General features: G+C 45.0%; 1 protein-coding gene across 48 annotated transcripts in view; it reads left to right on the top strand.

Moving 5' to 3' along the window:
- LOC138809148 (protein FAM114A2-like) overlaps positions 1 to 26699 on the top strand; it is a 138880-nt gene that overhangs the window by 18941 nt on the left and 93240 nt on the right. For 43 of the 48 annotated variants that reach the window (XR_011366727.1, XR_011366721.1, XR_011366728.1 and 40 more), the window contains exons 2-3: positions 22481 to 22634; positions 25505 to 25646. Coding sequence is in view for 6 of the 48 variants with exons in the window: in XM_069995600.1 (XP_069851701.1) it covers positions 25631 to 25646 (16 nt within the window). In the remaining 42 variants the exon portion in view is untranslated. Of the gene's footprint in view, positions 1 to 17782; positions 17871 to 22480; positions 22635 to 25504; positions 25647 to 26699 lie in introns of those variants that run through there. The other 5 variants (XM_069995614.1, XM_069995613.1, XM_069995612.1 and 2 more) reach the window with 2 other exon arrangements.

Genomic DNA, 26699 nt, shown 5'->3' with positions numbered 1-26699 from the left:
TTCCAGTCTTTTACTTAATATTATTTTTGATGGTACTGAGGTTTGAATTCAGTGCCATGCATTTGCTCACTTGCTTGCTTCATCCACGCCTCCAGCTTGCAGTCTCTCTCTCTCTCTCTCTCTCTCTCTCTCTCTCTCTCTCTCTCTCTCTCTCTCTCTCTCTCGTTTGCTCTCTCGTTTGCTCTCTCACTCGCTCGCTCAATCCTTTTCTCTTTCTCTCTGGTTACTTTTATATGTATTTTATTATTAAAATACTGTATAGGGGGATTACAGTTACATAAAGGCAATGAGTACATTTCCTATCCAGTATTGTTGTTACCTCCTCCTTTGTTTATCCCCTGCCGTCCCTTCCCTCCCCACCTCCCTCAGCTACCCCCCATCTTCCTCTACTCCCCCCAACGGAGTTGTTAAGTGTATTTTACATCTCATTGTTACAATGGGTCAACCTGTATCCTTATTTAAGCATTTTCTTATTTCCCTTACCTTCCCAAATTACAAAAATGTATATACAAAATGCAGGGCACTGGAATCAAATACAGTGAAAACGGCGGGGGGGGGGGGAGAACAAAAAACAGTACATTATAAATATATTAAAAACAATAGCAAGAAAGGACAAACCACTGTGTCCCTATCTTGGGGTTCCTTTCACTTAACATCCTCTTATATGGTCATATGTACATAGCTTTTGACCTTTTCTGCTTGTTCTAGACATTATTGCAAATAAGGGAAACCATAGGACCTATGTATCTTTGGGCCTGGATTACCTCACTTAATGAATTACCTCATTTAATAAATTTTTTCCAAATCTTCCATTTCCTAACAAATGGGGGCAATGTCATTCTTTCTGATGGAGACATAGAATTCCATTGTGTGTGTACACACACACACACACACACACACACACACACACACACACACACACACACACACACACATCACATTTTCTTGATCCACTCATCTACTGAGGGGCATCTGTGTTGGTTCCATATTTTAGCTATGGAAATAATGCTGTGATAAACATAGTTGTGCTGTTTGCTGGTTATTTTCTGAAATGAGGGTTCATGAGTGTTTCTACCCTTGCTAGCCTTAAACTGCAATCCTCCTACTCTCAGTCACCTGAGTTGCTAGAATTATAGGCACTTGGCCTGTAATTTTTAAAAAAATTGGTTATATTGAGGATTAAACTTGGGGCTTTGCCCTTGCTAGGTAGGAACTTAGCACTTACTCCATGCCTCTAGCCTTATTTTGTATTGGTTATTCTTAAGGTAGGATCTCATTTTATGCCTGCGCTGTGAACCTGCTGCTTCCTATGTCACTGGGAAAGATAGATATGTGCCATTGTGATTCTTCCATGGCTGAGATATCAAGCATGCCCACTGCTTCAAATCATTAGTTGAGATGAAGTCTCTCAGATTTCTTGTGTTGGTTTTTTGACTGAGGCTGGCCTCAGACTCTGATCCTTCAGTCTTTACCTCCTCAGTTGCTAGGATTACAGGCCTGAATCACCTTGCCTGGATTACTTTTAAAGTAAGGGAAAGTAAAATAACCTGAAGTTAGAATAACCTGAAGGGATTCAAGAGGAAAGTAGAGAAAGTAAATCACACGTGCCATGTGGCACTGTCGCTGCTATGCATGGAAAGTAGGGCCACTTCACTATCAGGTGCAACTAGTGAATTGAGCCAGGCAGGCTTAAATGAGTAAGAAGACACACAAGGTCTAGTTGGCTTTAGGTATGGTATGATCTGGAAGTTTGTAGTACTGTCAGGGCATGGGCTTCTTCTCTCTAAGTTCTCTTGGTTCTGCCTTTATATTAGACTGAACACTCTGTACTCCCCATGCCCCTCCATACCTTGGTGGTAAAATATAACACTTTTTGACCTTATATCCATACCCAGACCCTAGAGGAGAGAATCTATCTCTGTTGCCTCTATAGAAAAGACATCTTAGCATGATCTGTTTAAATCTTTTATTTTATTTTTATTGTGAAAATACTACAGAGGGGTTACAATTACATGGGCAAGGTAATGAGTACATTTATTACCAAGCTTTCTTGCCTCCTCCTTTGTTTCTCCTTCCCATCCCTTCCCATCTCCCCCCGCTCCGCCATCCCCCCACGCCAAAGTTGTAAAGTTCATTTTTCGACATAACATCTTGTACAAACTTATTGGTCCACTTTGGATCTGATGTGTTTATTATGATAGGATTCATTCACAATCACTAGTCAAGAAGATGGGCTGTGCTGGGTGACTTATCCTACTTAGAGCTAGGGATGGGATTGGGCCACCTCAGTCATATGGAAAGAGCATTTACACAGAGAAGAAGCTGGCTACTCCTGGTTGTGGTGGTGGGAAAGATAGTTGAGAAGAGGCTGACAGATGTCCATGTCAGAGCCCTGCTGACATCGTGGGGACTAAACTTGACCCTCAAAATGCCACCACTTTGCCACTCTAGCCCTGTCTTTGTGGAGCACTGAACCTGTATCCTGTAGATCAGCACTCTCTGGCACCGCTGGGCTGAGGTGCTAATGGCATGGGCCTCAGTTTCTCACTGGGGAGAGCTTGGGTGTTAGGATTGCCAGCCTTGTTGCCTCAAGATGATTAGTTGAAAGCTGTCTTCATTGAGAATTTTCTTGTCAGTTCTGTGGCTGCTTTCCTCTCCCTGCTCTGAGAGCTGCTCCTCTCTCATGTGCATGCAAAGTCAGCTCACTGAAAATCTCTTGAGCTGAAAAAGAGCTTCTGTCTCTCCAACTTCCCCTGCTGTTCCTAGCATGAGGAGGTAGACTGTTCATACTTTGGAAGCTAGAGGAAGCTAAACAATTCCACTTGCTGTGTGTGGGGGGTGTATTTATGCATGTGTAGCTGGTTCTGCATGTGGCTCTCTTTCTCACTCTTTGATCTATCCATGCTTCCTGTTTGCTGCCCTCTGCTGAATAGAGATAGGAGAAGGAAGGGGGAAACAAAAAGCAGCCCCAGTTTTTCTTCTTGTTCTTGGGTTTTTAAGAAGTTGAAGCTGTGAATGCTGAATTTTCCTCAGCTTCCTTAGATGATGGAAGACACAACATAAAATACTACTTGTAAGAATCTTAATGAGGAGGATATATGTAGTAATAACTGGCTGCCATTCATTTAGCCCATTACTTTTGTTTTTTGTTTTTTTTTTTGGTCAGTGGTGGGGCTTGAACTCTGGGCCTGGGCACTGTCTCTCATCTCTTCAGCTCAAGGCTAGTGCTCTACCAGTTGATCCACAGCCCACTTTCTGATTTCTGGTGGTTAATTGGAGGTAAGAGTCTCACAGGCTTTCCTGCCCTGGCTGGATTTGAACCATGATCCTCAGATCTCAGCTTCCTGAGTAGCTAGGATTATAGGCATGAGCCACTGTGCCTGGCTTGTATGGTTGCCGTGTTTGACTGAGTTCAGGAGGCCAGGCATTTAACCTCCCTGGACCCTCTGTTTCCTGGCCTGTAAATAGAGCTTTACCTGTCTCCCATGCCAGCAGAATACAGCTAAAATGGGGCTTGTCAGAGCCAGAAGCCAATGACTCATGCCTGTAATCCTAGTTACTCAGGAGGCTGAGATCTGAGGATATGGTTCAAAATCTGGGAGACTATTATCTCCAATGAACCACCAAAAAGCTAGATGTGGAGCTGTGGCTTAAGTAATAGAGCACTATCCTTGAGCACAAAAACTCTGGGCCAGGGCCCAGGCAAGCCCCTGTGTTCAAGCCCCAGGATTATCATAGGAAAAAAAGAATAGGGCGGGGCTGGTTCATTTTTTGACCCATATCTCTTTCCACCTGGCCTTCCTTGGGGCAGCTGTCACGTGCTGTGGCAAGGGGTGAGTCATCCTTTATCTGCGGTGAGCTGTAGGAAGAGAGTCTTCCAGAGGTGTCGTTCCATGGGTCTGGGTACTCCTGCCTGTTTCTCCCTCCTTCATGTCGTCTCCTCCCTCTGCTCTCTGCTTTCCCCTGGCAGTGGGCAAGGCAGGTGACTGCTTCTGCCACCAAAGCACTGTCAGGGAACAATAGTCCACATTAAGAAGGGCTGCCAGGCACCATGCCAGAGGTATTAAAGGGACATTTGATGACTTTTAATGTGAATCATCAGGTTTTATACTCTTTCTCTCTGTAGCAGATAAAGGACAGGAAAATCCAGGTATGGATTTCTTCCCCCAGCCTTGTGGGGTTCTCCTTGTGGTGTTAATGTGCCTCTTTGACCCCAACCCTGCTTTCAATAATCTCATCTCTCTGTGTCATTCCCAATTGGTGTTGGGCTGTGTGTATGTGTGGTTGTGTGTGGTGGCTATCAGACACCATTTTGGGGTCCGGTCATGGAGCCTGAACTCTGGGCCTGGGCGCTGTCCCTCAGCTCTTCAGCTCAAGGCTAGCACTCTACCACTTAAGCCACAGCACCACTTCCAGCTTTTTTTTCCTGCTTATGTGGTGCTGAGGAATCAAACCCAGGGCCTCATGCATGCAAGGCAAGAGCTCTACCACTGAGCCACCTTCCCAGCCCCTAAGACACCATTTTAGAACCCACAATTGCTGCACTCCTTGTCCTGTCCCTCCTTCTCCCTTCCACCCTCCTCCCTCTCCTCTTTGTGCCAGTCCTGGGACTTGAACTCAGGGTCTTGGCACTGTCCCTGAGCTTCCTTTTGTTCAAGACTAGCACTCTACCACTCGAGCCACAACATCTCTTCTGACTGTTTCTGTTTCTGTTGTACTGAGGAATCAAACCTAGGGCTTCATGTATGCTAGGCAAGCACTCTACCACTAAGCCACATTCCCAGCCCTGTCAAATCTCTCTTAACCTTTTCCCTGTCAGATGGGCAGCCATCTTTGACTTGAATACACCCCAGTGGGGGGATCTCACTCAGTTTAGCTCAGCAGGGCTTAGGTAATCTGCTGTGGCCCATAGTGACTTAGAGGCTCTTCATCATTTCTGTCTCCTTTTGTATCTTTCCTGGCAGGTAGAATTCATCTATGTCTTTTGGAAATGTTTATAGAATGTAATTTGTACAGCATAGTGGCATGGATGTTATGGTGGGTTTGTCATTTTCCTAAGGCCTTCCCAGGAGTGAAGTAATGTTGAAGGAGTCCTCTCAGCAGGACAGCCCCTAGGGTGAGCCTATGGCTAGGGAGAGAGGATTCCCAAGATTTACTCTCTGAACCTTACACTTCTTTTGTCTCTGGCAGCTCTAGTTCCAAATATAACCAGTGTGTTGTATGTGATCATGTAGTCCAGAGCCTAATATATGGTTTTGTAGATAATACAGTCTCCACTATAGCCACTCGCTTCTGCCACTGTAGTATGTATATAGCCACACACAGTACATTCATCACCTGAATATGCTGTATTTCAATAAAGCTTTATTTGCCAACCCTATTCTGATTTCTTCCTGGTAGAAGTTCTGCATTGTGAGGTGGGGGCCATCCTGAACTATTTGACTCTGGATAGACCCTTGACCTGACAGAGCCTCTGTGTCCTTATCTGTATGTTGTGTGACTTGGGAGAGTGAGTTCTAATGTTCCTGCTTTAGCCCTGGGATCTCAGTGAAGCTCTGAGTTCTCTACTGAATCTGGCCCAAACTTTGATTCTGACTCCGCCCATTTCCCTCCTCTTACCCTATCCTAGCTTTCCTGGATCCTTGCTCAACGCTCCTAGCTCTTCTCCCCACTTCTGCTGGAATCTAAGTCCATTTTTAACACCCAGCCAGAGAATGCATTTATGAGTAAAATCAGAGGCTCCTATCTCTTTTCTAGAATTCATTAGTGCCTTGCAGCTACTGCTCAAGTTCAAGCTCCTGCCTTGTCTGGCCCTTTTGTACCCCTCCAGCTTCATTTTGTGTGTGTTGGTTGTGTTCACCATCACACTCCAGCCTGTTGGCTGTCTTACACAGGGGGCTCACTTCCTACCTTAGGTTTTTGCTCAGAGAATGAATGAATGCTCTTCCTAACAACTTTGACTTAGTTCTCTTCACCTTTGAGGTTTCAGCTCTAGTGTCACCTCAGACAGCCATTTTTTTTTTTTTGGTCGTGGGGCTTGAACTCTGGGCCTGGGTGCTGTCCCTCAGCTCTTCAGCTCAAGGCTAGCGCTGTACCACTTGAGCCACAGTGCCACTTCTGGCTTTTTTTCTTTTTGCTTATGCGGTGCTGAGGAATTGAACCCAGGGCCTCAGGCATGCAAGGCAAGTGCTCTACCACTGAGCCACCTTCCCAGCCCCCTCAGACAGCCTTTGGTGTTGTTATTGTTAGCTTTTTTTGTTTTCATCCTGGGTCCTGAACATTTTTACTCAAGGCTGGTACTCTTCCACTTGAACTACCAATCCCATGCTGGCTTTTTTGGTGGTTAATTGAAGATAAGAGCCTCATGGGCTTTTCCTGTCTGGGTGATCCCTTAGATTGCAGCCTCCTGAGTAACTAGGATTACAGAAACAAGCCACGGGCATCTGTTTTGATAGGCATCTCTTAGAGCTGACGTCTAGAAATTCCCTTATCACTCTGCAACATATCTGTGAATGATCCACTGACTAGAATCTGCTTGCTTGTTGGTTTACTTGTTTGTTTTTCTGCTTCATTAGATCGTGAGCACCATAAGATTCAGGACCTCATCTGTCTTATGAACTGATTCTTCCAAAGACAAGCACATAGTAGCATCAGTATCTTGACTGACTGTTGTGTTCCTGCTGAGATTCCGTGTGTGTGTGTGTGTGTGTGTGTGTGTGTGTGTGTGTGTGTGTGTGTGTGTGTGTGTGTGTGTGTGTGTGTGTGTGTGTGTGTGTGTGTGTGTGTGTGTGTGTTATTGGTATTGGGGCTTGAACACAGGGCCTAGGCACTGTCCTTAGCATTTCTTTCTTTTTTTGTAAGTCGTGGGGCTTGAACTCTGGGCCTGGGCACTGTCCCTCAGCTCTTCAGCTCAAGGCAAGTACTCTACCACTTAAACCACACTGCTACTTCTGGTTTTCTGGTGGTTAATTGAAGATGAGAGTCTTACAAACTTTCCTTCCCAGGCTGGCTTTGAATTACGATCCTCAAATCTCAACCTCCTGAGTAGCTAGGATTACAGGCATGAGCCACTGGCTCCTGGTTGCCTTTAGCATTTCTTGCTTAAGACTGTGAATCTACCATTTGAGCCATACTCTACTTTTGGCTTTTTGGTGATTAATTGGAGGTAAAAGTCTAATGGACTTGTCTTCCCTATCTGGTTTTGAATCTCTATCCTCGGATCTCAGCATCTTGAATAGCTAGGGTTATAGGCTTGAGCAATGGATGCCGGGCATCCAGGACTCTTTATCTGCTGCTGTTCCCTTGTATGTCATTTGGAAGTCTTTCTGCTCTTGGTGCTAGGAGACACTGTACACATTGTCCCTCAGGAGGCTGCATTCTTGTGCTTTCATTTCCTCAGGTAAGATCAGATACCTCAGAAGGATGAGCTTCCTGGAAGAGCAGCTGGTTCCTGGCCTGAACTGATTGACTTCCTCTTTTTTTTTTTTTTTTTTTGACTTCCTCTTAAACTGTCCATTAGCATCAATCTGTCCATCCCCTTCGCCTACATGGCTTTGTGGGTGGTGTCTCTGAGTGAGGATCTGTCTAGTTCTCTCCCTTCAGATGGTCTTATAAAACCATTTTTTACCACCATAATAAAGATGATGTATAGAGAGTTACAATTTCATAATTGAGATGGTCTTTTTAAGCACAAAAGAGTCTCTTTGGGGTAAGATTTTGTTCTTGGAAATGTGGGCCTCTGTTTACTGTGTTGGGGGGAAGGTGTTTGCTGCAGCTAGGGTGAGGGTCCTTTGGGACCAGAGGTAGGTCTCTTAGGGAGAAAGGCTGCATCCCAGTGACTCAGTCTTTCCTTAGGCCCCATGAAGGGGTAAACGGATTCACAGATGGAATTGTTTCCTCAAATAAGATCTGTTATACCAGTGGCCCACACATGCAATCATAGTTACTCAGGAGGCTGAGATCTGAGGATCACAGTTCAAAGCCTGGTCAGGTAGCAATGTCCAGTTAGTGTCCAGTTAACACCAAAAAGTCTGAGTGAAAACGCGAAGGGACAGCTCCCAGGCCCTGAATTAAAGCTGCAGTAGCAGCACGAGACACACACACACACACACACACACACACACACACACACACACACACACACACACACACACACAGTAACAACCTGTTAAAATTCTAAGACTCAATCCTCAGAATATGACTTTAGTTGGAAACAGGGTGATTGTAATTAACATGGTTAAAGGGTGTTCCTGCTGGAATAGAGTGGGGCCTTAATCCTACGCTACTTTGTTGGAAAGACTACCCCTACAAAGACGAAGTCAGATTGGGGTTATGCTTCTTTTTTGGGGGGGGGTCCGGTCATGGGGCCTGAACTCTGGACCTGGGTACTGTCCCTCAGCTCTTCAGCTCAAGGCTAGCGCTCTACCACTTGAGCCATAGTGTCACTTCCTGCTTTTTTCTTTTTTTTGCTTATGTGGTGCTGAGGAATTGAACCCAGGGCCTCATGCATGCAAGGCAAGCGCTCTGCCTCTGAGCCACCTTCCCAGCCCCGGGTTATGCTACTTTTGGCCAAAGCACACCAAGCGATCCCAGAGGTAGGGATAACTGTCTTGATCTCTTCTAGCTCCTTCTGTTCCTTTTTTAATTCTTACAAATGATCCTTCCTTCCATGGAGGATTAACAAATCCCACTGCCCATATGTGTTCTTTAACTAAAACCACTCTCCTGATTAAGAGATTTCCATCAACATCATTGTCTGAATATGTGGTCCTTGCGTTTTGTCACTCCACTACAATGTCTCTCAGTTGATCTGAGTTCCATCTACATTGATACCAACAGTTTTGTTCTGGATCCAAACTAAATTTGGGGGAGTTCTGTGTGGTAGTTATAAAAAACCACTCCCAGGGCTGGGAATGTGGCTTAGTGGTAGAGTGCTTGCCTAGCATGCATGAAGCCCTGGGTTCCTCAGTACACATAAAGACAAAGAGCCAGAAGTGTTGCTGAGACTCATGTGGTAGAGTGCTAGCCTTAAGCAAAAGAAGCTCAGGGACAGCACCTAGGCCAAGTTCAAGCCCCAGGACTGGCAAAAAGAAAGAAAGAAACAAACCCAAACACTCTCAGTGTAACAGGGAACACAAATGAGTTGACAGAGCTGTAGCATGCAAGGCAGGACATAGAATAATTCCCTCTGGAAGAGGAGACCAGTGGAATGTTTTACCATGAAGAGATTATGCTGTGGAGATCTGAAAAGGCTTCTGCAAGTGATAAGATGTTTTTTTGTTTGTTTGTTTTTGTTGTTTTTGATGCAAATACTGAGGTTTGAATGTAGGCTCTGAGTGCTGTCCCTTAACTTTTTTGCTCAAGGCTGGTGCTGTGCCACAGCTTCATTTCTGGTTATGTGGTGGTTCATTTGAGAAAAGAGTCTCATAGACTTTCCTGCCAAGGCTGGCTTTGAATCAAGACCCTCAGATCTCAGCCTACTAAGTAGCTAGGATTACAGGCATGAGCCACTTGTGCCTGGCTAAAGTAGTGAGTAAATTTTAAGGTGGTCCTTAAGAAGATCAAGACTGTAGTCATGTGTATGCAGTATGACTGGGCCTCTCACGTGGTAAGAGGGGGCCTATTCCAGCTATAACGGGTGAGGCCGAGTCACTGAAAGTTCTGTTAATATCTGCTAGAGAGTAATTGCAGTGGTGGGTAAGGGACCGGTCACAATGCTTTGATGACTGGGCTATAGAAGCTGGACTTCAGGAGGCAGGGAGGCAGGAGGCAGTGAGGGAAGGTTTTTTGTTTTGTTTTGTTTTTGTTTTTGTGTGTGTGTCAATGTGTGTGTTTTAATCATCCCCCATATTGGTATTTATTACATAAATAACATTTCTAGCCAAAACAAGTAACAACTTCAGTGACTGAATTCCCAGTGACCCATTAGCCAACCCAGAAAACAAAAAAGCCATAATGACAAGAAGAAATAAAATTAAAATTGAAAAGCACCTTTTCCTTGTTGTATTTAGTGTTTCAACTGAAACCCAAAGCTGATATTAGATGTAAAATCCACTTGCAGGATTCTTGTGGCTGTGGGTAGTTGTAAGCCTAGGATGAGGGAAGCACAGATGTCTCAAGAAGGTAAGTGAAGGAACATGAAGGAAGCATGGAGCCAGGGAGAGCAGCAGCTGATGCTAAAAGAGAATGGATCCTTTCATTCATCTACTGTGCCCACCTGCAGGTATCCAGATGCCAAATAATCTGCAACGTCTGAGCTCAGGATATTCATCATATATAATAGTTATTGCTGGTGCAGTACTAAGTACTCTCTATATTATTGTTCTTTTTCTCTAGGGGGCTGGGGGTTCTGAGGTTTGGACTCTGCTAGGCTGGTGCTCTGCCAAATGAACCATGTCTGCAGCCCTGTTTTTTACTGATTGTTTTTTTATGATAGGATTTCACTTCCTGCCTGAGTGAATACCTGAATGTGATTCATTTATTCTAGACTGCCGCTCTTCCTGACATCACAAGCACACACTGCCTTCCATGTAGATGAAATCTTGCAGACTTTTCTGCCCGGATTGATTTGGAAGTGTGACTCTCTTTATCAAGCCTCTTCATTAACTAGGATTGCAGTATCTGGTACCCTGCTCATGATCACATCAGCCTAATAATATGTGGACCATAATTGCTCCATTTTATAGATGAGGGTACTAAGCATAGGGCAAGAGATATGCTTCACTCAGGGCCACACAGCTGGCTGCTGAAATGCTGACTGGCCTGCAGAGCCTGAAGTCCTAATCCCAGAATGCAGTGTGTCTCTCTGGCTTCTGTGAGTACAGGTGTGTGCAAGTTCATGGGAGAGCCTGGCCTCCTGAAAAGGGAAGCCCTGACTATTCTTTTCAAGTTGAGTGTGATGATTCAGCCAGGCCCTAAAGGCTAGGGAAGGGGTGGGAAGCCATGTGATTCTAGGCAGAGGTGCAGCACAGACAGCAGTCCAGACTGGGAAAACAGCAAGGTGTAGTCAAAGTCCCCAGGTTTGGGAGAAGCTGGGCCATAGGCAGAGCTGGGTCTGCCTAGTCTACCTTGCAGTTCATGGAATACTGTGTTTAGTAGCTAAGTCATGCAGCCAACTAATTGTTTTGTTTACCTCTGTCAGGCATTTATAGCTGGGCCAGGTGAGTCAGGGAGAAGCCCAGGATGATCCTGGGAAGGATGTGTACACTCCAGTTCCAGGCCTTGCTGTGCAGTCTCAGCCTGATTGAGGGCTGCTGGCTGAGTCTATGGTTCTGCTTCATTTACATGTGAGTCATCCATCAGTTTCTTACTGAATACTGAATGTGCCCCAGACTGGTACTCCAATATTCCTAGAGGGAGGGACCCAGTCTCTGACCTTCAGACCTGTTGTACTGCTGCCAGACAGTGAATTTCAGACATGACCTTGAGAGCCCAGTAAAGGCCATGTGGTACCTTTCAGACTGCCTTCCTTACTACCCCTTGTCTCCTTGCCTCATTCTCATTCTGCCTTAATACCAACCTTTCAAGACCTCTGTTTTGTCTGGGTTTGATCCAGACATCACTGTCCTAGTTATATGTGTTTAGATACATTATTTATTGATTTATTTATTTGGTGCTGGTCCTGGACTTGAACTCAGAACGTAGGCGCTCTCCCTAAGCCTTTCTGGTCCAGGCTAGAGCTTTATCACTTGAGCCACAGTTCTGTGTCTGGGTAATTGGATGGGTAATTTGATGGGTAATTGGAGAGAAGAGTCTCATGGACAGTTAGCAAAATGAACTCCCTTCCCATAGCTTAGTACACTCCTTCCCTTCTCCACAGCTTAGTATGTTCCCTTCCTAGGCAACACCAGGCCCACTTGGTAAAGGCAGTAAATAATCAGCCTCCAACACCCTCTACCTTGGGATGGCTCTTCTCTGGAATAGCTACCACCATATAAGCCATGTAAGCAACAAGAGCCTCTTAGAGTGATCTTCAGGTCTGGGCAGTTGAGAGACCCCTTATCTACTATTTGGACAGTAGCCATAAATCCTCATCTTCCATTATGAAGCCCCTGGCCCACACTTCCACACCAGGGTCTCTGCCTCCTCATCCTTTCTAGCCCCTCCTAAACCTCCTAGGTTATATAGGTCACCTTAGACATAGCTGGTGCTGCTTCTCACTTCTCCCCTGTGAGAAGGTTTCTTGCCGGGTCCTTTCCTGGCAATAAACTTTTCTTTATTCTCTGTACCTGGATGTCTGTGAGGTTTTCTGGGAAAGTCTAATAATCTAGCATGGTCTTTCCTGCCCAAGCTGGCTTTAAAGCATGATCCTCAGATCTCAGCCTTCTGAATAGCTAAGATAACAGGTGTGAGCCATCACTGCCCAGCCTGAATACATTTCTTAATCTCTTTCTTTTGTCATTTCTTTAATTTTTTGGGGGGAGGGAGAGTGGAGACGTTCTCCTGGGACTTGAGCTTTGTGCTTGGGTGTTGTCCCTAACCTCTTTTGCTCAAGGCTAGTGGTCTACCACTTGAGTCACAGCTCCACTTCTGGCTCTTTTGGTAGTTAATTAGAGATAAGAATCTCACAGACACTGGGGGCTGGTGGCTCAAGTCTGTAATCCTAGCTATTCAGGAATCTGAGATCTGAGAATCATGGTTCCAAGTCAATCCGCGCAGGAAAGTTCTTGAGACTCTTTTTTTTTTTTTTTTGTCGATTATAGGACATGAACTCTGGGCCTGAGTGCTGTCCCTCAGCTCTTCAGCTCAAGGCGAGCTCTCTACCACTTGAGCTACAGTGCCACTTCTGGTTTTCTGAGTGTTTATTGGAGATAAGAGTTTCATGGACTTTCTTGGCTTTGATCTGGGATCCTCAGATCTCAGCCTCCTGAGTAGCTAGGATTACAGGCGTGAGCCATGGGGGCGCTCACCTTTCATGAGATTCTTATCTCCAATAAACCACTAGAAAACTGGAAGTGGCACCTTGGCTCAAGTGGTAGAGCACACGCCTTGAGCTGAAGAGCACAAGGACAATGCCCAAGCCCAGAGTTCAAGCCCCGTGACAGACAAATAAAAAAAAAAAGAATCTCACAGATTTTCCTGTCCCGGCTGATTAGCACTGACCCTCCCCAATAAAATGGACATAATTATACTACTTAGTGCTTCAGGGGATAGGTTTTAGGATTAAATGAGTTTACACACACACACACACACACACACACACACACACACACACACACACACTTTGAATAGTGCCTGGTGCTTAGTAACTGTGATAGTGATGCCATTGTTATGCCCAGTGTGGGTTCTCTTAACCTAGACCCTCTGTAGTGGACACACTTTAGAATTCAGAGTCAGGCTTCAACCAGGTTAACGCAGAGGATTTTTTAACTATAAAACAAGAGAATAGACTAATGAGAGATTTGCTAACGAGCCAGTTGGTCAAGCCTGTATCCTAGCTGCTCAGGAGGCTGAAATTTGAGGATGGCAATTGGAAGACAGTCTGGGCAGCAGAAATAGAGCTATGGCTGAAGTGGTAGAGTGTTAGCCTTGAGCCAAAGAAGCTCAGGGACAGCACCCAGGTCCTCAGTTCAAACCCCCAGGACTGGCACCAAAATTTAAAAAAAAACTGTAAAGGACATAGGAATATCAGCTGTAGGAGCAGCCACTATCTGAGTTGCCATCACATGGCTGAGGAAGTGGTTCCAAACACCTTCTGCTCAGGGCCGTGGCAGAGTTCTCAAGAAAGAGTCCAAGTGCGACTTGGAGAGGGGAAAGCCATGCTTTTTACCTAGTGGCGGAGAACTTACTGAAAGCTCTGCTAAGGCATAGGGAAGGAAATTGGTGGTGTGAGATGTTGGTGTTGGATGATGTTGATCTCCATCCTGTGCACAGCTAAATAGAGCAGTTGTTCTGCCAGGAGCTGGACCTGGAGAGGCCATGCCTGGCCACCATCCTCCCCCTGAAGGGTCTCACACCACTGTGGTAGTTGGAAGGTCAACATCTGGAATGGCTGTATCGCATTCTGCATAGTGGGCAATGATGGTTGTGTTGCAGCAGAGAATTAAAATATTGATAATTGGTGGTCTTTGTCAGTGTGAGCTGAGAGAACAGAACTTGAACAGAGGATTTACAGAATCTTGTATTTCTCATGTTGGGGAAACTGAAAGTCTGAGCTCAAGGCTGCCAGAGTCAAGGTCATGGTCAAGGTGCTAGTTTATAGCTAATTGCTTTTTTTGCAATTAACAATTAGGGGTGAAGACAGTGTTCAGGGGAGAGCTCCTGTTTCTTCTCATGAAGACACTAATCCCACTCTTGGGGCTCCCTCCTCATGAAATAATCACCCCAAATTCTGGCACATTGGTGAATTTGGCAGAAGGGACCCAAGCATTCAGTCTGCAACATCCACACAAGTGTTCTTAAAATTAGGAATGTTGGCACAGTGCATACAGTGTATTGTGGAATAGCCTTGGTTCCCTGTGGTCAGGCACCTCCCTCCCCCCATGGCCAAAATGTATTCAGACAACACATGAATTGGATAAATAAAGACTATTAATACACGTGTCTTTTTAGATCAGATTTTGTTGCTAAATGAGTTATTTAAGAAGTTATTAATGTTTTAGATTTTGAAATTGAGGCAAAGATGTGCTTGACCTGTGGTATTTTTATGACTTTCTCTACTCATCAGTCATAGTGATCTCTGGAAATGTGAATAATGCCCCTGGCTCTCCTGTAGGAAACTACTCCTGGTCCCCTCCTCTCCTGTCTTCCCCACCTCTGTTCCCAGCCACATTGACTGCATGAAAACCACCTGCCTCTTACTACATGGAATGCTTGTTCTCCCCCTCTGTCTCTCTCTCTGTCAGTGTCTCTGTCTCTTTCATATACACTCACACACACACATATATACACAAACTTCTTATTTTTCTGTTTATGTGGTACAGGGGAATTGAACCCAGGGCTTCATGTGTGCTAGGCAAGCACTCGACCACTAAGCCATATTCCCAGCCCACGTACAAACTTCGAATTGGTCCATATGGTTCAAAACATTAAATGTAGATAGATGAGGCGGGGTGGGGGGAGGGAATGATCAAATGAATGTGGGGAATGGTCACAGCCAATATATATAAAGGCTGTGAAAAATCCAAAATTTAAAATGCATTGAATAGAACAAATAAAATGGAAAAAGGATGTTAGGAAGAGCAAAAGGACCCTCCCCGTTCCTCACTCCCCCAGGAAAAAGCAAATGTAAAAGGGCAGGAAGAGCATAGTTCCAGGAGGGCTGTGTGGTTGCCCGGGGCTTTGGGGCTGGAAAAGAAAGAGCAAGAGGTGAAACTAGTTTCCAGCAGAGTTGGCTGGAGCAGAGTATGTCTGGGCTGTGTGATTTAGCTTTTGCTAGAGGCCTCCCCCACTTCCCTCCCTCTTCCCTTCTCTCCCCTTCCCTCCCTTCCCTCCCTTCTGCTCCTCTCCTCACTTTTCCTAACAAATTCTAGAATCTGGTGACTTATAGAACAAACACCTCATAGTTTCTGTGGGTCAGGGATTTGCACTTTGCTGTATGAAGTGGTCTGGTTCGTGTGAGATTGTAGTCATGATATCTAGCTCTTCACCCTTCTGGGGTCTCAACTGGAGCTGGGTGGTCTGCTCACAGTGTTGTGTTGTAGCTTGATTTCCCTAGACCAAATGATTCAGGAAGGAGGAAAAGATCAAGCTGACAGCTCTATTCCCTCTTTGACCTAAATGTAGTCTCTGAACATGTCCATGATACTTGAAGCTTGCTGGGAACCAAGTGCTGTTTGCTAGAAAACACAGCTACTACCTTTGATAAGAGCTGTTAAGCCTTGGAGCCTATTGATACCCTGTTTGAAAACATTGCTTGGCACCACCACTTTGCATAAGAACCTCCACCACTTTACATAAGAGCCACTAAGCCTTGGGCTGGGAAGGTGGCTCAGTGGTAGAGCGCTTGCCTTGCATGCCTGAGGCCCTGGGTTTGATTCCTCAGCACCACATAAGCAAAAAGAAAAAAGCCAGAAGTGACGCTGTGGCTCAAGTGGTAGAGCACTAGCCTTGAGATGAAGAGCTAAGGGACAGCGCCCAGGCCCAGAGTTCACGCCCCACGACTGGACCCAAAAAAAGAAGAGCCACTAAGCCTTAAAACTTACCTATGACAACATTGATTGGCACCTTCTGAAGATTCCCCACCTATGACCTTTTGCAAGATACACTTTGCAGTTTTGGTGCCTAGCAACCCTATTGACCTGCTGATGCTAATTACCCTGCTCAGCGTGCTATATATACTGCTGTGTAAAAAATAAAGTTTGAGACCTTGATCAGAACCCTGTCTTGGTCTCCTTCCTCATGTCTGGTTTGTCTCTCATTCAGGTCAGTTCCTCTTCGAGCCCTTGTTGACCGACCCCGCGGGCAGGGGCAGAAGCTCTATTCATTAAGTTAGAAATAATATCTGAAATGCTACCTCTGTGCAGGAAGAGAACCAGACTCCAGCTCTTCAGGGGAGGAGTGTGACAGAATTGGAGGCCATTTGAGAGCCTGTTGTGTGCTTGACATCATGAATGGCACAAGGGATCCAAGGTGCAGCCCCTGATGTACACTCTAGAAGTTTACATCTGCCAGAAAAGTTATGCTCTGCTCCATGACTGATCATGAGAAGGGAGACAGACTTCTTAGAGAGGTCTGAGAAAGTGGAAAGCAGAATGGATGGTAGCAGAGGGAGGCTCTAGGGAGGAGCTGGCTCCTGCCTTCATGTATTTGCAGCTTTCTCCTCTGTTTTATTTATTTATTTATTTTTTGTCGGTGTGAGGCTTGAACTCTGGACCTGGGCGCTATCCCTGTGCTCTTCAGATAAAGGCAAGCATTCTGCAGCTAGAGCCACAGCACCACTTCCAGTTTTCTAATGGTTTATTGGAGATCAGAGTCTCATGGACTTTTCTGGCCGGGCTGGCTTTGAACCGTGATCCTCAGATCTCAGCCTTCTGAATAGCTAGGCTTACAGGTGTGAACCACTGGTGTCAGGCTTACCACTGCTTTTTGTTCATCCTTTGTCCCTCCATTTCTGTGCACTAATTTTATTTTTATGCTGAAGAAAAATAGAAAGCTATTATCTATCCTACTTCATGAGGTTATTTGACTATTGTACCTAATTTGGTTATTGCAATTGAGATATTGTGGGCTTTAGACAGTGGTCAAATGCAAATAAGATTGATTCATTGGTTGTTTGATGGATCGAGTCATTCATTCATTCATTCATTCAGTACATTTATTGTTGTACCAACTATGTAACCAGCAAGATATGTGCCTTGCATTCTTGTGGAAGAGACACCTAGGTGGTAAACAAGCAAATTAATAAATATGACAGTGGTTATTGGAACTGCGGACTTTTTGTTGTTGTTGTTGTTTTGTGCCAGTACTGGGGTGTGATCACAGAGCCAGAGCATTTTTGCTTAGTTCTGCTTAAAGGTTGATGCTCTACCATTTGAGGCCCATCTCTATTTCTGACTTTTGGTGGTTAATTGGAGGTAAGGTCTCACAGACGTCTCAGGTTGTTTTCAAACTGCCATCCTCATATCTCAGCCTCCTGAGTAGCTAGGATTCCAGGTGTGAACCACTGGCACCCAACAATTAAGAATACTGTTAAGGAACTAAACAGACCACTTACTATAAAAGTGGTCTCTGAAAAGCACATAAGGTGAAGAGAAACCCTTTTTCTTTCCAAAGGTTTAAGTCTGCTGAGATCAACCAACTGGAGACAAAGATATACTCATCCTATTTTGTAGTTGGAAGAACCATAGGAGGTGATCAACCCACAATCCAATGAGATTTAAAAACAGAAATCACTTCACCTATGCTCTGCACCATGGAGTTGGGGAGTATAGGTAATTTAGAGGGATGGTAAATGATTTTTAGGTAAAAAGAGCAGTATTTGCACTTTGTCAGAGAACCACGAGACAGGTAGGTACAGAGAACAAAGGTAGGTTTATTGCTGGGAGGGGGGCTGGCAAGACCCCTTCTCACAGGGTAGCAGTGAGAAGAATCATCTGGTATTTTCTGAGGTGACCTGTATAACCTAGGAGGATTAAGAGGTGATACAAGTGACTAGGAGGTAGTGACCCTGGTGAGGGCCAGGGGCTTCATCATGGCAGACTAGGCTGCTGTCCAAATAATAGATAAGAGGCCCTGCATCTGCCCAGACCTGAAGGTCACACTAAGGGGCTCTTGTTGCCTTATATGGTTGTAGCTGCTCCAGAGAAATGCCATCTTAAGTTTGTGGAGGCTGATTATTTACTGTGTTTTTAAATGGGCCTAGTGTTGCCTAAGAAGGGAGCATGCTCAGCTGTGGAGAGGAGAAGGAGTGTATTAAACTATGGGAAGGGAGCTCATTTTGCTAACATAGGGAGTCTGGGACAAGGTTCCCATAGGCTGTGGGGGAGGTAGTGACAGGCTCTGAGAACATGGGGACAGAATTTTCCTAGGAATAAAACTTTCTTACTTGGCAGATAAATCTCAAGGAGTCCCTGGAGCTGCTCTAGAAAAATAGATAAAAGGTGGACATTGGTAGCTCATGCCTATAATCTTAGCTAATGTGGAGGCTGAGATCTGAGGATCACAGTGTGAAACCAGCCTAGGCAGAAAAATCTGTGAGACTTTTCTCTCTGTTTAACTATTAAAAAGCCAGAAGTGGAGGTGTGGTTCAAGAACAGCAGAGTTGAGGAAAAATGACAAGTGAGAGCACAAGGCCTTAAGTCCAAGCCCAAGTACCAGTATCCATTAAAAAAAAAAAAAGATGTGAATAGACTCCTGTCTTGAAAAAAACAGGAAAAGGCAGTACTGGAAGTATGGTTCAAGTGGTAGTGTACCAGTCTTTGGTAGAGTACCAGCCTAGCAAGCAAAGGCCCTTGACAGTTGAAACTGTAGTAGGTACTATCAAACCATTCTTTCAAACTTCTTTTTTTTTTTTTTTTTTTTTTTGGGTCCGGTTGTGGGGCCTGAACTCTGGGCCTGGGCGCTGTCCCTCAGCTCTTCAGCTCAAGGCTAGCACTCTACCACTTGAGCTACAGCACCACTTCTGGCTTTTTTCTTTTTGCTTATGTGGTGCTGAGGAATCGAACCCAGGGCCTCAGGCATGCAAGGCAAGCACTCTACCACTGAGCCATCTTCCCAGCCCCTCTTTCAAACTTCTTTAGAATGCAGAATAGAGAATATTGTAGAGTGGTTAGAGTGTGGGATCATTCATTACCCTCCTTTCATGTCAGCCCTGACCCCTTCCTTCCTTCCCTCCCCTTCCCTCCATGCCTTCCTTCCTCTGTCTCTTTTTTGGTTGTACTAGCATTTGAAGTCAGAGCCTGCTGCTTACTATTCAGTTGCTCTACTACTTGAACCCTGCACCAGCCCACTTTCTGAGCCTTTCTGAACCTCAATGCCCTTATCTGTAAAATGAGGACAATTATCTCTGAGCTCTATAATTTGGAGTATTTTCAGGAAAATTTTATAAGAATAGTTGAAGTAATAGATATGAAAACACCTAAATGCTTAAGAGCATTATTGATGAGAAGGAGCACATCTTTTTTTTAATACATTTTTTATTGTACAAATGCTGTACAGAGGGGTTGAGTTACATGAGTAAGGTAATGCGTACATTTCTTATCAAGCATTGCTGCCTCCTCTTTTGCTTTTCCCCTACCATCCCTTCCTTCCCACCTCCACAAATACGCTCCATAACCCCCACACCCCCTACCCATGCCTAAATTGTAAAGTTCATTTTTCAACATAGTGTCTTGTACATCTCATTGTTACAATGGATCAACCTGTATCCCTATTTAAATATTTTGTTTTTTCCCTTTCCCTCCCCAAATTAGAAAACTGTATATACAAGATACAGGGCATTGACATCAAATACAGTGAAAACAGGGGGTATACCTTGGGGGAAGAACATACAAAGAAACAAAAAAAAAATCACATGGTACATTATAAATACGTTAGAAACCATAGCAAGAAAGAAAAAGACAAAACTTGTGTCCCTATCTTGGGGTTCATTTCGCTTGACATCATCTTATTTGGTCATATGTACATAGCTTTTGACCTTTTCTGCTTGTCCCTGACATATACTAGTTATTGTAAGTAAGGAAACCATGGGACCTATGTTTCTTTGGGCCTGGCAAGAAGGAGCACATCTTCACTCCAGATTTATCCTTTGTGTCCTGGGCTTTTTTTTTTTTAACTTTTTTTGGCTTTGATAATTGGCTTTGATAATTGGATGCTCTCAGATGAGATCTCCTGGTGTCAGGTTAAATCCATGTTGCCTTACAGGTGGGTGGGCAGGTGGGTGGCCTGTTCTAGGATTTGTCCTAGTTTAGCAGCAGTGGTGTTCCAAGGAAATGAAAAAGAAATGAATTTAGGCTGCTCCTGCAAGAGTCTGTGTTACAGGAAGCTCAGCAAAAAGGACATGGTGTCTGCTATCTCTGCTGGCTTCTTAGAGACAGTGTGTGGCACCAAAGCCCTGGTGCTGGGTTATCCTGCACATCACCAGTGGCACTGAGAGCACATTGTAGCTCTTTTCTCATTGATTGATTGGTGCTGGTACTGGGGCTTGAGCTCAGGGCTTCCCACTTAGCTTTTTGCACATTACTAGTTCTCTCCTACTGGAGCCACACTTCTACTTCCCAGAGATTATGGCTTTTTCAGAATGCTACTCCAGTCAGTCTTTGTACCCCAGCCCTTCTTCACCTCTGGCATTGTGTAGCAGTCACTCATCAATCTGTGACTGGTCAAGTGCCTGCCATGTTTCTGAAAAGGACAATCAAGATGTCAGGGTGTTCCCCCATCTCTGCCCTCAGGGCTAGGCATCAAGGCTGGGCTGTTACAGTGGACCAGAATGGCAAGACCCGATGGAAATACTCCCCAGGATACATTGGGGAGAATACAATTGAAGCTCCTAGCTAGCAGGTGCTAAGCTGAGTTGGGTTTGATTTCTGTCTTCAGAACTAGAGAAAGCAAGTATAAGCAAATATATGGAGAAGCAATAGTGCTTGGGGCATTGGTGAGAAAAAGGTTGCAGGCAGAGTAGCTTCTCCCACCCAGGCTTGGCTGGAACTCAAACTCATGTGGTTGTACGCCTGTTGCAGGACCCCCACCAAGAAGATCACTTCAAAAGCAAGGCTTTATTCAGGTGGGCTGCAGCTCCGGCTTTGTCCCACACACTGACTCAGCAGAACTTAGGAGGAAGCCCCGAGCTGAAATTTCACAGTGTTTATAAAGGCAAAAACTACAAAGGGATAAAAGGAGAAGAAAAAAAAGAAATCACAGACTGACAAATTTAAGGCAACAAGAGGTGTCAGCAGGGCATTCCAAGGCAATAAGGGGTTGTAGGGAGTTATCAAACTGGCTGGGTCTTAAAGGGCATTCCAGAGCAGTTAAAGCTTAGCAGGGAGTTTCCTGGCTAGTTGGGTTCTGATAAGCTGTAGCTGGGATAATTGGTGGTCTGGGTTTGTTCACAGGGTCTGTTTATCTTGGGCCAGCTTGGTCATCTCCTGAAGTTTGTGGGGACCCAAGGCCAGCTATAGTACAAAGTGGGGCCTGACTTCAAAGTAGCTTTGTTCAAGTAATCTATGGTTTAGCAGTTTCAGCACAAACAAGACGGTTTCTGCAATTCAGGTGGGCCTAAGGTTAATATGAGCAGCAGAAGGGTTACTGCTTCTAAACGAAGCCACTTTTAACTCTTCAATGTCTCATATCCACACTAGCCCCTTCCATATCCCAGGATAGTTCTTGTGTCCTGGATTCCTCTTCCCTCACTCCCTCCCTTCTTCCCTTCCTCCCTTCCTCCCTTCCTCCCTTCCTCCCTTCCTCCCTTCTTCCCTTCCTCCCTTCCTCCCTTCCTCCCTTCCTCCCTTCCTCCCTTCCTCCCTTCCTTCCTTCCTTCCTTCCTTCTTTCCCTCCTCTTCCCTCATCCCCTTGCCCCCTCTCCCCTTCCCATTTCCTTCCTTCCTTTTTTTCCCCTTCTGGAGTTGAGACTAGAACTCCAGGCATCACTTTGTCAACCAAGCTTTTTTTCTCAAGGCTGATGTTCTCCCACTTGAGCCACACCTGCACTTCCAGCTTTTTTTCTGTTTCATTGGAGATAAGAGGCTCATGGACTTTTCTGAAGAGACTGCCTTTAAATCATGATTGTCAGCCTTCAGCCTCCTGACTAGCTTGGATGACAGGTGTGAGTCACCAGTACCAATCTAGCTCTACTTTCTTTACCAGTTCAATCTAATCCATAACTTTTAACACGCTGAGTTTGGGTGGTGGCCAGTGTCATATTCACCATAGGCCTGAGCCCCCTTCCTTCCACTCTGAGAATCTCTTAACAGTTGGCCATCTGATATATTGGTGGATCCTCCTCTTCGGTGGTGCTGGGGATCTTGCAATGGGACAGTCCAGATGGGGTGACATGTCATCACTTACTGATGTATTCTGACAGTGCCTTAATTTCATATTTTTTAAGGAGCCTCTCCCTGCCTTCCAGCAACTCAACACTGGATCCCACAAAACTGGCTCCAGCCTCAGTGATGGCTGTGATTCTTCTTGCCTGGTGCCTTCATGGTCTGCAGAGGTGTCAGGAGCCAGCAGCTGAAGAGCAGTCTGCAGCTTTGAATGAGGTGATGTACAGATTACTTACTCCTCAAACTCTTTCTGTACCTAAGTGTGTAACTTTAGCATGCATTTCAGTGCACTTTTTTTTTTTTTTTGGTCATGGAACCTGAATTCTGGGCCTGGGCACTATCCCTCTGCTTTTTTTTTTTTTTTTTTAATATTTTTTTATTGTGAAAATACCGTACAGAGGGGTTAGAATTACATGAGCAAGGTAATAAGTACATTTCTTATCAAGTATTGTTGCCTCCTCCTTTGTTTTTCCCCTCCCATCCCTGCCCTCACATCTCCTTATCCCTCAGATCTTCATCTCAAGGCTAGTGCTCTGCCATTTGAGCCACAGTGCCCCTTTTGGCTTTTTCTCTTATGTGGTGCTGAGGATCAAACCCAGGGCCTTATGCATGCAAAACCAGCACTCTACCACTGAGCCACCTTCCCATCCCCTCATTGCACATCTTAAAATGCAACTTGTAGTATTTGAGGCACAAAAATGGTGTTTACTCTGAATTCTAAGATTCCTAAATAGTTAACTTATTTATGCCCCAGAAATTGATATCATTACCTCAACTAAGTAAATGACTAGTAGTATTAGCCAATAGATGAATTCAGGCCCACTGAATTTAATATCAGAAGCAATGCAGAGGCACAGAGGCTTGTAATTAGGGTGGGCGCTAGTCTCTCATGCCTGTAATCTTAGCTGTTGAGGAGACTGAGACCTGAGGATCATTGTTTTGAAGCCAGCCCAGGCAGGAAAGTCCATGAGACATTTATTTCCAGTTAGCCAAGGAAAAGCTGGAAGTGGCCAAGTGCTGGTGGCTCACACTTGTAATCCTACCTACTCAGGAGGCTGCATCTGAGGATCAAGGTTCAAAGTGAGCCTGGACAGGAGAGGCCATGAGACTCCTATCTCCAGTAAGCCACTGGAAAACCAGAAGTGGCACAGTAGCTTAAATGGTAGAGTGCTTGCCTTGAGCGGAAGAGCTGAAGGATAGTGCCCAGGCCCAGAGTTCAAGCCCCACAACCAACAACAACAAAACACTAGAAGTGGTGCTATGGTTCAATGGTAGGGTGCTAGCCTAGAGCAAAATAAGTTCCAGGGCAGTGCCAGGCCCTGAGTTCAATTTCTAGGGCTGACGCAGAAAAAGGCTTATTCTTAGTTTAACCTTCTCCTGTTGCTATCTGGAAAGTATTAATATTTGAACAAAAGGTGCTGTGTTGTCACTTTGTACTGGGCCCCTCTACCCTGTGGCTAGTCCTGAGGAAGGTTCATGTGCCTCATCCCTGCTACATTGTGTGCTTGCTCTATCATGGAATCTCGGTAAGTGTGTGGGAGTGTCAGCTGGTCCTGAAGTAGTGAGCTCCCCATCCTTGGAAGAATTCAAAGTTGAAACTGGAGGAAATTGGAATGCCAGATGGGAGGAGTTAGAGTAGGCAATCCTTAGGATCTGAGTTCCTATGAACCCTGATTGTAGGATTCTGTAACTTATCCTTCTACAATGTTACTGAATGTCAGAAAATAGAGGAGATGGGGACCGAGGAAAATGGTCTAGTGTGTAGGATTCTGCAAGTACGAGGAACTTGGAGTTATTTCCTTACTGTTGGCAGTAGTACTGGGCTGCTGACCCTCTGCTCTCCCCAATGTTATCTGTATGGGAGAAGCTCTGTTCTAGTGCTGAAAGTTCTCCTCTTGGTCAAAGGTCACAGCAGTGACACTAGAAGTGCTAGTGTCCTCCTTCTGAGGCCTAGCAATTACTTGCCCAGCACCTTTGTTTGCTAAAGAGGGGAGTGTGTGTGTGTGTGTGTGTGTGTGTGTGTGTGTGTATTTGCATGTGTGTGTGCAGTGGTAAACAGGATGGACTGGAGGGCAGGAAGAACAAATGACACTCCAGACCTCCTGCCATGTATGTGACATTCCTTCTCAATGTTGGAACTTTAGGCAAGTTATTTTCATCTCTTTTCACCTCACTTTCTGCCTCTGGAAAAGGGATCTGAGAGAATGAATTTTAGCAACTTGACTTAATTTTTAGAGATTTTCATTAATAACACAATTTATACAGCACTTTGTGTTTTTCAAAGAACTTTTCACATATGTGAGCTCACCAAAATTGTCTTAACAATGAGAAGGTGGTATTTGCACCATTTAAGTGATAAAGGAACAAAGGCCAAAAAGACAGTGGGTGGCAAAACTAGGCCTCTATGTCCACCATTTCATATAGGGATCTTGGCTATTTTCTAAAAGTTTATCCTTTTGTTCATTGAGCTAATAATGACAGGTTCCCATAATGTGATACTCACATAGTCCCTAGGCTGCTCCTGTGCACAAGGATTGTTTTTCTAAGACAGGATCTGTCTATGTAGCCCATGTTTACCTCATACTCTTAGTGTTCTTCTTGCCTCTGTTTCCTGAGTACCACAATACATGGCCACAGGGATGGTTTTTGCTGAGGTCCTCCATCCTTCTTTGGTCTGCTTTGACTGGGAATGTAGCAGGGTGAGAGCCATGCCCTGAGTTCTAAAGTTAGATACCTTCTGTTCACATCTCCCAATTTGTCCTGTAGCTGAGTGGCCTGGACAAATGACCTTTTGGGACCTGATTTTTTTCATGTGTAAAAGAATGGTAAACTTAGCTTCTTTCATGCAGGGCTGGTGCTATACCACGAAAGCTATACCTCTACTTCCTACATTTCTTTCTAGTTAATTAGAGATAAGAGTCTCATAGATTTCCCTGCCTGCATTGGCCATGAACCATAATTTAATGATCTTAGCCTCCTGAGTAGCTAGGATTACAGGTATGCGCCACTAGCATTGGGATATTAGGCATATTTTTTAAATTAGCTTTTAGGCTTGGAATTGTAGGCTTCTTTGGTTTTCTTTTTAGTATCTGCCTGAAGTCCCAGGGAGCCCCTGTGAACCTACTTGAAAGAAGATCTCATCACTTAAAAAACAAAACAAAAAAGAGAACCACCAGGAAAAAAAAAACACCCTGCATAACACCTCTGTGAACATGGGAGAGCAAAGAAGTAAGTTATGACATCCACTTCTTGCTGCCATTTGGTATTTTGCAAACTGCCACTGCTATTAACAGTCACTTTTGAGTATTTATGATCTTGCAGTTAGTTGGAGCACTTTGATTCTCATAAGAAAAACAGGTTCACATTTAGAAAATGTGCCCTACAAGTAGCTGAGATCCCTCAGGGAGGCTGATGGATGGGGCCCACACAGGGGAAGGAAATGCAGCCACCTCGCCAGCCTGCAGAACTTTGCCTTTTCCACACACCCTAGTTGGAAGCTGTTTTTGTTTGTTGTGGTGGTGGTTGTTTGTTTTTGTGTTTTTTTTCCAGTCTTGGTATTTGAACCCTGGACCTGGGTGCTGTCCCTTAGCTCTTCAGCTCAAGGCCAGCACTCTACCACTTGCTGCTTCCAGCTTTTTCTGTTTATGTGGTGCTGAGGAATTGAACCCAAGTTCTCATGCATGTGAGGCAAGCACTCTATTACTGAGCCACCTTCCTAGCCCCTTGAAAGCTGTGTGTTTATGTCTGGATCCTTACCCTGCCAAGGATGGACTTTCTGTGTGGCCCTGGCATAGTGTCCCATGGCAAAAGGACATGTAGCTAAATACCAAACCACTTTCCACACATATGTCCTTGCACCACACCAGCCACAATGCTAGCAAAGACCAGAAGCTGGTCTTTGAATTTATCCCAGAGTCCTAAACTGGTTCTTGGTGTGTGCAGGATAGAAGGGAGAGTTTTGGATCTGGCCAGTGTTGAAGCATCAGCCCAAGTAGAGCACCAGATCCTAAACTAGAAATTGGGAAAACACTGGCTCCCACTTTGGGCCTCAGTTTTGACTCTCGCTACATGATGCTCTGAGGTCCATGAGGTGCTTCAGTGCCAAATTATACAGGACTTGTGTTCAAGAGAAGTTGGGGTTTCCAGAGAAGGAGAATTGCATTTTAGGATTATTAGTTGTTTTTTGGTTGTTTTGGTGGTGGTCGTGAGGCTTAAACTCTTTGCCTGAGCGCTGTCCCTGTGCTCTTCAGCTTAAGGTCAGCGCTCTACCTCTTGAGGCAC

The sequence above is a fragment of the Dipodomys merriami genome, unplaced genomic scaffold (assembly GCF_024711535.1).
Source record: "Dipodomys merriami isolate MVZ:Mamm:240054 unplaced genomic scaffold, mDipMer1.0.p SCAF_488, whole genome shotgun sequence".
In the NCBI taxonomy this organism is placed as follows: Eukaryota; Metazoa; Chordata; class Mammalia; order Rodentia; family Heteromyidae; genus Dipodomys; species Dipodomys merriami.
This window is presented reverse-complemented; position numbering and strand designations above follow the sequence as displayed.